Here is a 15,107-nt window from a genome sequence, read left to right as displayed (position 1 = left end):
TTTCTAATGGGTCCTGTTTCTAATGTGGAGTGGTTCCTGTTTCTAATGTAACATGGTTTCTGTTTCTAATGGTTCCTGTTTCTAATGTAACGTGGTTCCTGTTTCTAATGGTTTCTGTTTCTAATGGTTCCTGTTTCTAATGGTTCCTGTTTCTAATGTAACGTGGTTTCTGTTTCTAATGGGTCCTGTTTCTAATGGGTCCTGTTTCTAATGGGTCCTGTTTCTAATGGGTCCTGTTTCTAATGTGTCCTGTTTCTAATGTAACGTGGTTTCTGTTTCTAATGGTTCCTGTTTCTAATGGTTCATGTTTCTAATGGTTCCTGTTTCTAATGGTTCCTGTTTCTAATGGTTCCTGTTTCTAATGGTTCCTGTTTCTAATGGTTCCTGTTTCTAATGGTTCCTGTTTCTAATGGTTCCTGTTTCTAATGGTTCCTGTTTCTAATGGTTCCTGTTTCTAATGTAACGTGGTTCCTGTTTCTAGTGGTTTCTGTTTCTAGTGGTTCCTGTTTCTAGTGGTTCCTGTTTCTAATGGTTCCTGTTTCTAATGGTTCCTGTTTCTAATGGTTTCTGTTTCTAATGGGTCCTGTTTCTAATGGTTCCTGTTTCTAATGTAACGTGGTTCCTGTTTCTAATGTAACGTTGTTTCTGTTTCTAGTGGTTCCTGTTTCTAATGGTTCCTGTTTCTAATGTGATGTGGTTCCTGTTTCTAATGTAACGTGGTTTCTGTTTCTAGTGGTTCCTGTTTCTAATGGTTCCTGTTTCTAATGTGATGTGGTTCCTGTTTCTAATGTAACGTGGTTTCTGTTTCTAGTGGTTCCTGTTTCTAATGGGTCCTGTTTCTAATGGGTCCTGTTTCTAATGTAACGTGGTTTCTGTTTCTAGTGGTTCCTGTTTCTAGTGGTTCCTGTTTCTAATGTAACGTGGTTCCTGTTTCTAATGGTTCCTGTTTCTAATGGTTTCTGTTTCTAATGGGTCCTGTTTCTAATGGGTCCTGTTTCTAATGGGTCCTGTTTCTAATGGCTCCTGTTTCTAATGGTTCCTGTATCTAATGTAACGTGGTTTCTGTTTCTAGTGGTTCCTGTTTCTAATGGTTTCTGTTTCTAATGGGTCCTGTTTCTAATGTAACGTGGTTTCTGTTTCTAATGGGTCCTGTTTCTAATGGGTCCTGTTTCTAATGTGGAGTGGTTCCTGTTTCTAATGTAACGTGGTTTCTGTTTCTAGTGGTTCCTGTTTCTAATGGTTTCTGTTTCTAATGGGTCCTGTTTCTAATGGGTCCTGTTTCTAATGTAACGTGGTTCCTGTTTCTAATGGTTCCTCTTTCTAATGTAACGTGGTTTCTGTTTCTAATGGTTTCTGTTTCTAATGGTTTCTGTTTCTAATGGTTCCTGTTTCTAATGGTTCCTGTTTCTAATGGTTCCTGTTTCTAATGGTTCCTGTTTCTAATGGTTCCTGTTTCTAATGGGTCCTGTTTCTAATGGGTCCTGTTTCTAATGGGTCCTGTTTCTAATGTAATGTGGGTCCTGTTTCTAATGGGTCCTGTTTCTAATGGGTCCTGTTTCTAATGGGTCCTGTTTCTAATGGGTCCTGTATCTAATGTGAAGTGGTTCCTGTTTCTAATGTAACGTGGTTTCTGTTTCTAGTGGTTCCTGTTTCTAATGGTTTCTGTTTCTAATGGTTCCTGTTTCTAATGGTTCCTGTTTCTAATGTAACGTGGTTTCTGTTTCTAATGGGTCCTGTTTCTAATGGGTCCTGTTTCTAATGGGTCCTGTTTCTAATGGGTCCTGTTTCTAATGTAACGTGGTTTCTGTTTCTAATGGTTCCTGTTTCTAATGGTTCCTGTTTCTAATGGTTCCTGTTTCTAATGGTTCCTGTTTCTAATGGTTCCTGTTTCTAATGTAACGTGGTTCCTGTTTCTAATGTAACGTTGTTTCTGTTTCTAGTGGTTCCTGTTTCTAATGGTTCCTGTTTCTAATGGTTCCTGTTTCTAATGGTTCCTGTTTCTAATGGTTCCTGTTTCTAATGGTTCCTGTTTCTAATGGTTCCTGTTTCTAATGGTTCCTGTTTCTAGTGGTTCCTGTTTCTAATGGTTCCTGTTTCTAATGTAACGTGGTTCCTGTTTCTAATGTAACGTGGTTTCTGTTTCTAGTGGTTCCTGTTTCTAATGTGATGTGGTTCCTGTTTCTAATGTAACGTGGTTTCTGTTTCTAGTGGTTCCTGTTTCTAATGTAACGTGGTTTCTGTTTCTAGTGGTTCCTGTTTCTAATGTGACGTGGTTTCTGTTTCTAATGTAACGTGGTTCCTGTTTCTAGTGGGTCCTGTTTCTAATGGGTCCTGTTTCTAATGTAACGTGGTTTCTGTTTCTAGTGGTTCCTGTTTCTAGTGGTTCCTGTTTCTAATGTAACGTGGTTCCTGTTTCTAATGGTTCCTGTTTCTAATGGTTCCTGTTTCTAATGGGTCCTGTTTCTAATGGGTCCTGTTTCTAATGGGTCCTGTTTCTAATGGCTCCTGTTTCTAATGGGTCCTGTATCTAATGTGAAGTGGTTCCTGTTTCTAATGTAACGTGGTTTCTGTTTCTAGTGGTTCCTGTTTCTAATGGTTTCTGTTTCTAATGGGTCCTGTTTCTAATGGGTCCTGTTTCTAATGTAACGTGGTTTCTGTTTCTAATGGGTCCTGTTTCTAATGGTTCCTGTTTCTAATGTAACGTGGTTCCTGTTTCTAATGTAACTTGGTTTCTGTTTCTAATGGTTCCTGTTTCTAATGTAACGTGGTTCCTGTTTCTAATGGTTTCTGTTTCTAATGGTTCCTGTTTCTAATGGTTCCTGTTTCTAATGGTTCCTGTTTCTAATGTAACGTGGTTTCTGTTTCTAATGGTTTCTGTTCCTAATGGTTCCTGTTTCTAATGGTTTCTGTTTCTAATGTAACGTGGTTTCTGTTTCTAATGGGTCATGTTTCTAATGGGTCCTGTTTCTAATGGGTCCTGTTTCTAATGGGTCCTGTTTCTAATGGGTCCTGTTTCTAATGTAACGTGGTTTCTGTTTCTAATGGATCCTGTTTCTAATGGTTCATGTTTCTAATGGTTCCTGTTTCTAATGGTTCCTGTTTCTAATGGTTCCTGTTTCTAGTGGTTCCTGTTTCTAGTGGTTCCTGTTTCTAATGGTTCCTGTTTCTAATGTAACGTGGTTCCTGTTTCTAATGTAACGTGGTTTCTGTTTCTAGTGGTTCCTGTTTCTAATGGTTCCTGTTTCTAATGTGATGTGGTTCCTGTTTCTAATGTAACGTGGTTTCTGTTTCTAGTGGTTCCTGTTTCTAATGGTTCCTGTTTCTAATGTGATGTGGTTCCTGTTTCTAATGTAACGTGGTTTCTGTTTCTAGTGGTTCCTGTTTCTAATGGTTCCTGTTTCTAATGTGATGTGGTTCCTGTTTCTAATGTAACGTGGTTTCTGTTTCTAGTGGTTCCTGTTTCTAATGGGTCCTGTTTCTAATGGGTCCTGTTTCTAATGTAACGTGGTTTCTGTTTCTAGTGGTTCCTGTTTCTAGTGGTTCCTGTTTCTAATGTAACGTGGTTCCTGTTTCTAATGGTTCCTGTTTCTAATGGTTTCTGTTTCTAATGTAACGTGGTTTCTGTTTCTAGTGGTTCCTGTTTCTAATGGTTCCTGTTTCTAATGGGTCCTGTTTCTAATGGGTCCTGTTTCTAATGGGTCCTGTTTCTAATGGGTCCTGTTTCTAATGTAACGTGGTTTCTGTTTCTAATGGGTCCTGTTTCTAATGGGTCCTGTTTCTAATGGGTCCTGTTTCTAATGGGTCCTGTTTCTAATGGGTCCTGTTTCTAATGGGTCCTGTTTCTAATGGGTCCTGTTTCTAATGTAACGTGGTTTCTGTTTCTAATGGTTTCTGTTTCTAATGTAACGTGGTTTCTGTTTCTAATGGTTTCTGTTTCTAATGGTTTCTGTTTCTAATGGTTTCTGTTTCTAATGGTTTCTGTTTCTAATGGTTCCTGTTTCTAATGTGAAGTGGTTCCTGTTTCTAATGTGAAGTGGTTCCTGTTTCTCCAGTCACCTGTTGATCACAGCGACCCACATGTACTGTCTGAGGGAGATCGCGTCCAGGAAGGGTTTTGCCTATATCCAGTCCAGACAGGCCCTCAACAGCGTGGTCAAGATCACCTCCAAGAAAAAACACCCAGAACTCATCACCTTCAAGTTCGGCAACAGCAACACTGCTGGAATAGAGATCTCTGCTGTGGAGAGGTATTGACTAACTGACTGTACGGGTACTGGCTGTCTCTGTTTACTAGACTACACTAACTGACTGTATGGGTACTGGCTGTCTCTGTTTACTAGACTACACTAACTGACTGCACGGGTACTGGCTGTCTCTGTTTACTAGACTACACTAACTGACTGCACGGGTACTGGCTGTCTCTGTTTACTAGACTCCACTAACTGACTGTATGGGTACTGGCTCTCTCTGACTCCACTACACTAACTGACTGTATGGGTACTGGCTGTCTCTCTGACTCCACTACACTAACTGACTGTATGGGCACTGGCTGTCTCTGTTTACTAGACTACACTAACTGACTGTATGTGTACTGGCTGTCTCTGTTTACTAGACTACACTAACTGACTGTATGAGTACTGGCTGTCTCTGTTTACTAGACTACACTAACTGACTGTATGTGTACTGGCTGTCTCTGTTTACTAGACTACACTAACTGACTGTATGGGTACTGGCTGTCTCTCTGACTCCACTACACTAACTGACTGTACGCGTACTGGCTGTCTCTGTTTACTAGACTACACTAACTGACTGTATGGGTACTGGCTGTCTCTGTTTACTAGACTACACTAACTGACTGTACGGGTACTGACTGTCTCTCTGACTAGACTACACTAACTGACTGTATGGGTACTGGCTGTCTCTGTTTACTAGACTACACTAACTGACTGTATGGGTACTGGCTGTCTCTGTTTACTAGACTACACTAACTGACTGTACGCGTACTGGCTGTCTCTGTTTACTAGACTACACTAACTGACTGTATGGGTACTGGCTGTCTCTGTTTACTAGACTACACTAACTGACTGTACGCGTACTGGCTGTCTCTGTTTACTAGACTACACTAACTGACTGTATGGGTACTGGCTGTCTCTGACTACACTAACTGACTGTACGGATACTGACTCCACTAACTGACTGTATGGGTACTGGCTGTCTCTGTTTACTAGACTACACTAACAGACTCTGCCCTGTCAGTATACCAGTCTCTGAGCTGTCAGTGTACCAGTCTCTGAGCTGTCAGTGTACCAGTCTCTGTGCTGTCAGTATACCAGTCTCTGTGCTGTCAGTATACCAGCCTCTGTGCTGTCGGAGTACCAGTCTCTGCTCTGTCGGAGTACCAGTCTCTGCTCTGTCAGTATACCAGTCTCTGCTCTGTCAGTATACCAGTCTCTGCTCTGTCAGTATACCAGTCTCTGCTCTGTCAGTATACCAGTCTCTGCTCTGTCAGTATACCAGTCTCTGCGCTGTCAGTATACCAGTCTCTGCCCTGTCAGTATACCAGTCTCTGCGCTGTCAGTATACCAGTCTCTGCGCTGTCAGTATACCAGTCTCTGCGCTGTCAGTATACCAGTCTCTGCTCTGTCAGTATACCAGTCTCTGCGCTGTCAGTATACCAGTCTCTGTGCTGTCAGTATAACAGTATCTGTGCTGTCAGTATAACAGTCTCTGTGCTGTCAGTATAACAGTCTCTGCTCTGTCAGTATACCAGTCTCTGCGCTGTCAGTATAACAGTCTCTGCGCTGTCAGTATACCAGTCTCTGCGCTGTCAGTATACCAGTCTCTGTGCTGTCAGTATACCAGTCTCTGTGCTGTCAGTATACCAGTCTCTGTGCTGTCAGTATACCAGTCTCTGTGCTGTCAGTATACCAGTCTCTGCTCTGTCAGTATACCAGTCTCTGCGCTGTCAGTATACCAGTCTCTGCTCTGTCAGTATACCAGTCTCTGCTCTGTCAGTATACCAGTCTCTGCGCTGTCAGTATACCAGTCTCTGCGCTGTCAGTATACCAGTCTCTGCGCTGTCAGTATACCAGTCTCTGCTCTGTCAGTATACCAGTCTCTGCCCTGTCAGTATACCAGTCTCTGCTCTGTCAGTATACCAGTCTCTGCCCTGTCAGTATACCAGTCTCTGCTCTGTCAGTATACCAGTCTCTGCGCTGTCAGTATACCAGTCTCTGCTCTGTCAGTATACCAGTCTCTGCCCTGTCAGTATACCAGTCTCTGCTCTGTCAGTGTACCAGTCTCTGCTCTGTCAGTATACCAGTCTCTGCCCTGTCAGTATACCAGTCTCTGCCCTGTCAGTATACCAGTCTCTGCCCTGTCAGTATACCAGTCTCTGCCCTGTCAGTATACCAGTCTCTGCTCTGTCAGTATACCAGTCTCTGCTCTGTCAGTATACCAGTCTCTGCCCTGTCAGTATACCAGTCTCTGCTCTGTCAGTATACCAGTCTCTGCTCTGTCAGTATACCAGTCTCTGCTCTGTCAGTATACCAGTCTCTGCTCTGTCAGTATACCAGTCTCTGCTCTGTCAGTATACCAGTCTCTGCTCTGTCAGTATACCAGTCTCTGCTCTGTCAGTATACCAGTCTCTGTGCTGTCAGTATACCAGTCTCTGCTCTGTCAGTATACCAGTCTCTGCCCTGTCAGTATACCAGTCTCTGCTCTGTCAGTATACCAGTCTCTGCTCTGTCAGTATACCAGTCTCTGTGCTGTCACTATACCAGTCTCTGTGCTGTCACTATACCAGTCTCTGCTCTGTCAGTATACCAGTCTCTGCCCTGTCAGTATACCAGTCTCTGCCCTGTCAGTATACCAGTCTCTGCTCTGTCAGTATACCAGTCTCTGCGCTGTCACTATACCAGTCTCTGCGCTGTCACTATACCAGTCTCTGCTCTGTCAGTATACCAGTCTCTGCCCTGTCAGTATACCAGTCTCTGTGCTGTCAGTATACCAGTCTCTGCTCTGTCAGTATACCAGTCACTGCGCTGTCAGTATACCAGTCTCTGCTCTGTCAGTATACCAGTCTCTGCTCTGTCAGTATACCAGTCTCTGCTCTGTCAGTATACCAGTCTCTGCTCTGTCAGTATACCAGTCTCTGCTCTGTCAGTATACCAGTCTCTGCTCTGTCAGTATACCAGTCTCTGCTCTGTCAGTATACCAGTCTCTGCTCTGTCAGTATACCAGTCTCTGCTCTGTCAGTATACCAGTCTCTGCTCTGTCAGTATACCAGTCTCTGCTCTGTCAGTATACCAGTCTCTGCCCTGTCAGTATACCAGTCTCTGCCCTGTCAGTATACCAGTCTCTGCCCTGTCAGTATACCAGTCTCTGCTCTGTCAGTATACCAGTCTCTGCTCTGTCAGTATACCAGTCTCTGCTCTGTCAGTATACCAGTCTCTGCCCTGTCAGTATACCAGTCTCTGTGCTGTCAGTATACCAGTCTCTGCGCTGTCAGTATACCAGTCTCTGCGCTGTCAGTATACCAGTCTCTGCTCTGTCAGTATACCAGTCTCTGCTCTGTCAGTATACCAGTCTCTGCTCTGTCAGTATACCAGTCTCTGCTCTGTCAGTATACCAGTCTCTGCTCTGTCAGTATACCAGTCTCTGCTCTGTCAGTATACCAGTCTCTGCCCTGTCAGTATACCAGTCTCTGCCCTGTCAGTATACCAGTCTCTGCGCTGTCAGTATAACAGTCTCTGCGCTGTCAGTATACCAGTCTCTGCGCTGTCAGTATAACAGTCTCTGCCCTGTCAGTATACCAGTCTCTGCCCTGTCAGTATACCAGTCTCTGTGCTGTCAGTATACCAGTCTCTGTGCTGTCAGTATACCAGTCTCTGCGCTGTCAGTATACCAGTCTCTGCTCTGTCAGTATACCAGTCTCTGCTCTGTCAGTATACCAGTCTCTGCTCTGTCAGTATACCAGTCTCTGCTCTGTCAGTATACCAGTCTCTGCTCTGTCAGTATACCAGTCTCTGCTCTGTCAGTATACCAGTCTCTGCTCTGTCAGTATACCAGTCTCTGCCCTGTCAGTATACCAGTCTCTGCTCTGTCAGTATACCAGTCTCTGCTCTGTCAGTATACCAGTCTCTGCTCTGTCAGTATACCAGTCTCTGCTCTGTCAGTATACCAGTCTCTGCTCTGTCAGTATACCAGTCTCTGCTCTGTCAGTATACCAGTCTCTGCTCTGTCAGTATACCAGTTCCTCTCTCTCTCTCTCTGCAGGTATCTGATCCCCAACGCGGGTGACGCCACCAAGGCCATTAAACAGCAGATCATGAAAGTTCTGGATGCCCTGGAGAGTTCCTAGAGACAGACAGGGATACATGAGAGCCCCCCCCCCAGCTGGCCGGGAGGGGAGACGTCTGTCTGTCTGTCAGCTGAGGGCAGGGTGCTCTCTTTCTATTGATATCTCTCTCCCTTTCTCTCTGTCCTCCTCCTCTTCCCAGCCAGGCGAGGACCTGGACAGATCCTGTATCCTGTGTTGACTGTTAACCCTCCCTGTCTGTTGGGCTGAGGGTGTCGTCTCTCTCCCTCCCTGGTTGCTGAGGACCTGAGAGAATGATTGACTGACTGGTCGAGTCCCAAACGGCACCCTATTCAATATATAGTCCTATCGGGCTTGGTAAAAAGTAGTGCACTCTATAGGGAATAAGGCTCTGGTCTAAAGTAGTGCACTATATAGGGAATAGGGCTCTGGTCTAAAGTCGTGCACTATATAGGGAATAGGGTCCTGTCTGGGAGGCATCCTGAGACTGTTGCTCCCTATTCACCACCCTGGTCTCCTCATCCTGTCTGACATATATTGGTTACACCCTCCATTATCCTGGTCTCATCCTGTCTGACATATATTGGTTACACCCTCCATTATCCTGGTCTCATCCTGTCTGACATATATGGGTTACACCCACCATTACCCTGGTCTCATCCTGTCTGACATATATTGGTTACACCCACCATTATCCTGGTCTCATCCTGTCTGACATATATTGGTTACACCCTCCATTATCCTGGTCTCATCCTGTCTGACATATATGGGTTACACCCACCATTACCCTGGTCTCATCCTGTCTGACATATATTGGTTATACCCACCATTACCCTGGTCTCATCCTGTCTGACATATATGGGTTACACCCACCATTACCCTGGTCTCATCCTGTCTGACATATATGGGTTACACCCACCATTACCCTGGTCTCATCCTGTCTGACATATATTGGTTACACCCTCCATTATCCTGGTCTCATCCTGTCTGACATATATGGGTTACACCCACCATTACCCTGGTCTCATCCTGTCTGACATATATTGGTTACACCCTCCATTATCCTGGTCTCATCCTGTCTGACATAGGGTGCACTCGGAAATTATTCAGACCCCTTGACTTTTTCCACATTTTGTTAAGTTACAGAATTGCTCTAAAATGGATTTGTTTTTCCCCTTCATCAATCTGCACATAATACCGATAATAATAAAGCAAAAACAGGTTTTTAGACATGTTAGCACATTTATAAAAAGTTTTTAAAAACTGAAATCACATTTACATAAGTATTCAGACCTTTTACTCAGTATTTTGTTGAAGCATCTTTGGCAGCGATTACAGTTAAGTCTTCTTGAGTATGACGCTACAAGCTTGGCACGCCTGTATTTGGGGAGTTTCTCCCATTCTTCTCTGCAGATCCTCTCAAGCTCTGTCAGGTTGAATGGGGAGCGTTGCTGCACAGCTACTTTCAGGTCTCTCCAGAGATGTTTGATCAGATTCAAGTGCTGCCACCACCATGCTTCACCATAGGGATGGTGCCAGGTTTCCTCCAGACGTGACGCTTGGCATTCAGAACAAAGAGTTTAATTTTGGTTTCATCAGACCAGAGAATCTTGCTCCTCATGGTCTGAGAGGCTTTAGGTGCCTTTTGGCAAACTCCAAGTGGGTTGTCATGTGCCTTTTCCTGAGGAGTGGCTTCCGTCTGGCCACTCTACCATAAAGACCTAATTGGAAGAATGCTGCAGAGATGGTTTTCCTTCTGGAAGGTTCTCCCATCTCCACAGAGGAACTCAGGAGCTCTTGGGTTCTTGGTCACCTCCCTGACCAAGGTCCTTCTCCCCCGATTGCTCAGTTTGGCTGGGCGGCCAGCTGTAGGTAGAGCCTTGGTGGTTCCAAACTTCTTTCATTTAAGAATGATGGACACTGTTTTCCTGGGGACCTTCAATGCTGCAGAAATGTTTTGGTACCCTTCCCCAGATCTGTGCCTCGACACAATCCTGTCTCAGAGCTCAACATACAATTCCTTTGACCTCATGGCTTGGTTTTCACTCTCACATGCACTGTCAACTGTAGGACCTTTCCAAATCATGTCCAATCAAATTAATTTACCTCAGGTGGACTCCCAAGTTGTAGAAACATTTCAAGGATGATAAATGGGCGGCAGCGTAGCCTAGTGGTTAGAGTGTTGAACTAGGAACCAGAAAGTTGCAAGTTCAAACCCCCGAGCTGACAAGGTACTAATCTGTCGTTCTGCCCCTGAACAGGCAGTTAACCCACTGTTCCCAGGCCGTCATTGAAAATAAGAATTTGTTCTTAACTGACTTGCCTGGTTAAATAAAGGTCAAATAAAAAAATAAAAAAAAATGGAAACAGGATTCACCTGAGCTCCATTTTGAGTCTCACATCAAAGGGTCTGAATACTTAGGGAAATAAGGTATTTCTGTGTTTTATTTTGAATACATTTGCAACCATTTCTAAAAACCTGTTTTAGTTCTGTCATTCTGGGGTATTGTGTGTAGATTGAGGGGAAAAATGTATTTCATGAATTGTTTTAGAATAAGGCTGTAATGTAACAAAATGTGGAGAAAGTCAAGGGGTCTGAATACTTTCCAAATGCTCTGTTTATGGGTTATGTTGGATTCATTTTTATTTGTTTTGAAAATATACATGATTTGCTTTTTTGAGTTTTTGAGTCTTTTACTTGCGGTTTTGTACACCAGCTTCAAACAGCTGAACATATTTATTTCACAGCTGTTTAGATGGTACAATGATTATCTGCACAATTACTGCTTGTTTTGTCACAACTGAATTTTAGGCAAACTATGAGGAATTTTAGGAACCAGGAAATGGCGCCGCAATTTCTGAGTATTGTACCTTTTTAAATGAGTCTGTTGGTCTTTCAATGGCGAAATACACAAGGCAATATAATGAGAGGTTTACTGGCTGTGGCACCATCCAAGGCAGACAGCACAAGCCATTTCTATGTTGTTTATATTTAACTTGACATACATACTTCACAAGTATTGTTTTTCAGAGTAAGAGCCCATAAGTCTAAAATGAGCCCATTCATTGACCAGGGACCAGTGGTATTTAGTCAAATGATGTCATTCATTAACCCTTAATTTAAGCAATGATCACTCAACTTTTCTTCTTTTTTTTTTTAACAAAGTCATATACTGCTATCACCAATGTACATAATCTGACAGAGTGGAACTATACATAAAGGTACAGTCACCAACACTATATATATAATATATATATATATATAACTGGCCTCTAGATACCTATCCACTAGTTACACTATATATATATATATATTTACAAAAGTATGTGGACAGCCTTCAAATGAGTGGATTCACCCTATTTCAGCCACACCCAGTGGTGACCGGTGTATATCATCGAACACAGCCATGCAATCTCCATAGACACACATTGGCAGCAGAATGGCCTTACTGAAGAGCTCAGTGACAAGGTGGCGCTGTCATAGGACGCCACCTTTCCAACAAGTAGCGTTTAACAATTGTCTGTCCTTGGTTGCAACACTCACTACAGAGTTTCAAACTGCCTCTGGAAGCAACATCAGCACAAGAACTGTTCATCGGGAGCTTCATGAAATGGGTTTCCATGGCCGAGCAGCAGCACGCAAGCTTAAGATCACCATGCGCAATGCCAAGCGTTGGCTGGAGTGGTGTAAAGCTCACCGGACTCTGGAGCAGTGGAAATACGTTCTCTGGAGTGATGAATCACGCTTCACCATCTGGCAGCCTGACAGACGAATCTGCTTTTGGCTGATGCCAGGAGAACGCTACCTACCCCAATGCATAGTGCCAACTGTAAAGTTTGGTGGAGGAGGAATAATGGTCTGTAGTTGTTTTTCATGGTTCAGGCCCCTTAGTTCCAGTGAAGGGAAATCTTAATGCTACAGTATGCTTCCAACTTTGTAGCAACAGTTTGGGGAAGGACCTTTCCTGCTTAAGCATGACAATTCCCCCGTGCACAAAGCCTGGTCCATACATAAATGGTTTGTCGAGATCAGTGTGGAAGAACTTGACTGGCCTGAACAGAGCCTTGACCTCAACCTCATCGAACACCTTTGGGATGAATTGGAACACCAACTGCCAGCCAGGCCTAATCGCCCAACATCAGTTCCCGACCTCACTTAAGCTCTTGTGGCTGAATGGAAGCAAGTCCCAACAGGAATGTTCCAACATCTAGTGTAAAGCCTCCCCACAATAGTGGAAGCTGTTATAGCAGCAATGTGGGGACAAACTCCATATTAATGCCTATGATTTCGGAATGAGAAGTTTGTGGAGCAGTTGTCCACATACTATTGGCCATGTTGTGTATCGACCAGGCAGTCTGGTAGCCCCTTTTTACTGAATGATCTTCTCTGATGTCATCTGACAACTGTTTGTAGATACTTTGTCTTTGAGAAAGTTGTATTTTTTCAGCACACAGCCTTAAATAGTCATTAGGATGTTTATCAATATTTAATGTATACTGAACAAAAATATTATTGCAACATGCAACAATTTCAACGATTTTACTGAGTTACAGTAAAAACTATTTCTAATTGGCTGGGCCCTCCCAGGCCCTAATCTATGGATTTCACATGACTGGGCAGGGGTGAAGGCATGGGTGGGCCTGGGAGGGCCCATCCAATTAGAAAGAGTTTTTCCCCACTCAAGGGTATTATTACAGACCATCAATACTCAGCTGTCCGGGTGGCTGGTCTCAGACGATCCTGCAGGTGCAGAGGCCGTATGTGGAGATCCTGGGCCGGCGTGGTTATGTGTGGTGTGCGGTTGTTGGACCTACTGACAAATTCTCTAAAACGACGTTGGAGGTGGCTTATGGTAGAGAAATTAACATTCAATTCTCTGGCAACAGCTCTGGTGGACATTCCTGCAGTCAGCATGCGAATTGCACCCTCCCTCAAAACTTGAGACATCTGTGGCATTGTGTTGTGACAACTGCCCATTTTATAGTGGCCTTTTATTGTCCCCAGCACAAGGTGCACCTGTGTAATGATCATGCTGTTTAATCAGCTTCTTGCCACACCTGTCAGGTGGATGGATTATCTTGGCAATGGAGAAATGCTCACTAACAGTAAACAAATGTGTGCACTATATTTGAGAGAAATAAGCTTTTTGTGCGTATGGAACATTTCTGGGCTCTTTTATTTCAGCTCAGTAAACATGGGACCAACACTTTACATGTTGCGTTTATATTTGTGTTCAGTATATAAACGTACTGCTCCATATCAATGGGTTCCCGGTCACAGATTAAACCTGATCTGGAATAAAAGCATATTTCAATTTAAATTCTCCATTGAAATAGATAGAAATAGAATTAGATTCTCCATTGAAATAGAAATAGAAATAGAATTGGATTCTCCATTGAAATAGAAATAAAAATAGAATTAGATTCTCCATTGAAATAGAAATAGAATTGGATTCTCCATTGAAATAGAAATAGAATTGGATTCTCCATTGAAATAGAAATAGAAATATAATTGGATTCTCCATTGTGAATGATTTGTATTTCTGGACAAGGATTTATTTATGTCTGAACCTGTCCATGTTCTATCCAGAAGGTTAGGACGAGGTGGTGTTTAACCTGTTCCAAGACTTATTAATCTGTTCCAGCCTCCACTAAGGGTCTCCTGTTTCTTTATAAATGTTTTACAGTTTAGTAAAGTGTTTCTGAAAGACACTGTCTGTCCTCTGCTTTTATGTTCATCCTGTCCAACACTAGACTCATCTCTTATGTAAGGGAAGCTATATAATATGCATTAGTAGTAGTAGTGGGGGGGATTCACTAGGAACCAAAAGAAGCAAACGCCACAAAACGGTGAGGGACCTACCAGAATTGTCGAATAACAAACTTGTTTTTGTTGCAAAAATGTTTTCCATCGCAAAACGTTTTGCTACCATGTGCACGAATGAATACACCCCTGGTTTGGTCCATATTTCTGGCAGTTAATTCTGAGATGGGATATTTTCATGGTTGAATCTTCAGGATCATTAACATCAGTAACATTAAAATTTAAAACTGAACTAACACTGGACAACTGGTCATTCTTCATTTAGCTTTACTCCATACATCTTTTTAGCTTCTGCTAAATATAGTGGTGTTTATCATAAAGCTGTGTCCCAAAATGACACCCTGTTACCATTTGTAATGCACTACTTTTGAACAGGGCCCCTCGCCGACATTGTTTTGATACGTTATGGGTGAAGCAGATGGGTTGATGCTACAGGAAGATGCAGCAAAGATTTTCAATTGGCCTTTTGACCAAAATAGTATTGCTTTTTAAAAATCCTTGTACATTTTCTTCTGTTAATTAATTGCACCTTCCTACAGGTATACGGTTGTTTATTTTGTAACCATTTGTTTTAATACATTTGTAAAAATGAAGTGAACTTCAACTGTGAATTTCATTGCCAAATATTATAATCTAGATTATACAATCAGTTGCTATTCTCACAAATGTTGGGGGGAGGAATAAAAACACGAAATGTGTGTAAATCTAAAACATGAATTTTAAAGCCTACGGAACTACAACTCCCAAGGACCCACAGTGACCCTGAGAACACGTCCATGGTGGATTTTCCAAATGAAAATATGACTGAAACCCTTTACAGCTAGTTATTAGTATAACGATATAATTACTGTTTTACATGCCAGCTGCCAGCCCAACCGTTCGGTACATGGCGGTTTTTCCTTTTATGTCGATTGTCATTGCGTGCAACTGGAATGTATGGAGCCGGCTATACACTCGTACCCC

General features: G+C 43.0%; 1 protein-coding gene across 5 annotated transcripts in view; it reads left to right on the top strand.

The window, feature by feature from the left end:
- tbc1d23 (TBC1 domain family, member 23) overlaps positions 1-14,382 on the top strand; it is a 142,098-nt gene extending 127,716 nt beyond the window's left edge. For all 5 annotated transcript variants that reach the window (XM_052475766.1, XM_052475763.1, XM_052475764.1 and 2 more), the window contains 2 exons: positions 4,053-4,247; positions 8,278-14,382. In XM_052475766.1, the coding sequence (XP_052331726.1) occupies positions 4,053-4,247; positions 8,278-8,362 (280 nt within the window). In that variant the 3' untranslated portion in view covers positions 8,363-14,382. The remainder of the gene's footprint in view (positions 1-4,052; positions 4,248-8,277) is intronic.
- Positions 14,383-15,107: the final 725 nt, after the last annotated feature.

Source organism: Oncorhynchus keta, chromosome 22, assembly GCF_023373465.1.
Source record: "Oncorhynchus keta strain PuntledgeMale-10-30-2019 chromosome 22, Oket_V2, whole genome shotgun sequence".
Lineage (NCBI taxonomy): Eukaryota > Metazoa > Chordata > Actinopteri > Salmoniformes > Salmonidae > Oncorhynchus > Oncorhynchus keta.
This window is presented reverse-complemented; position numbering and strand designations above follow the sequence as displayed.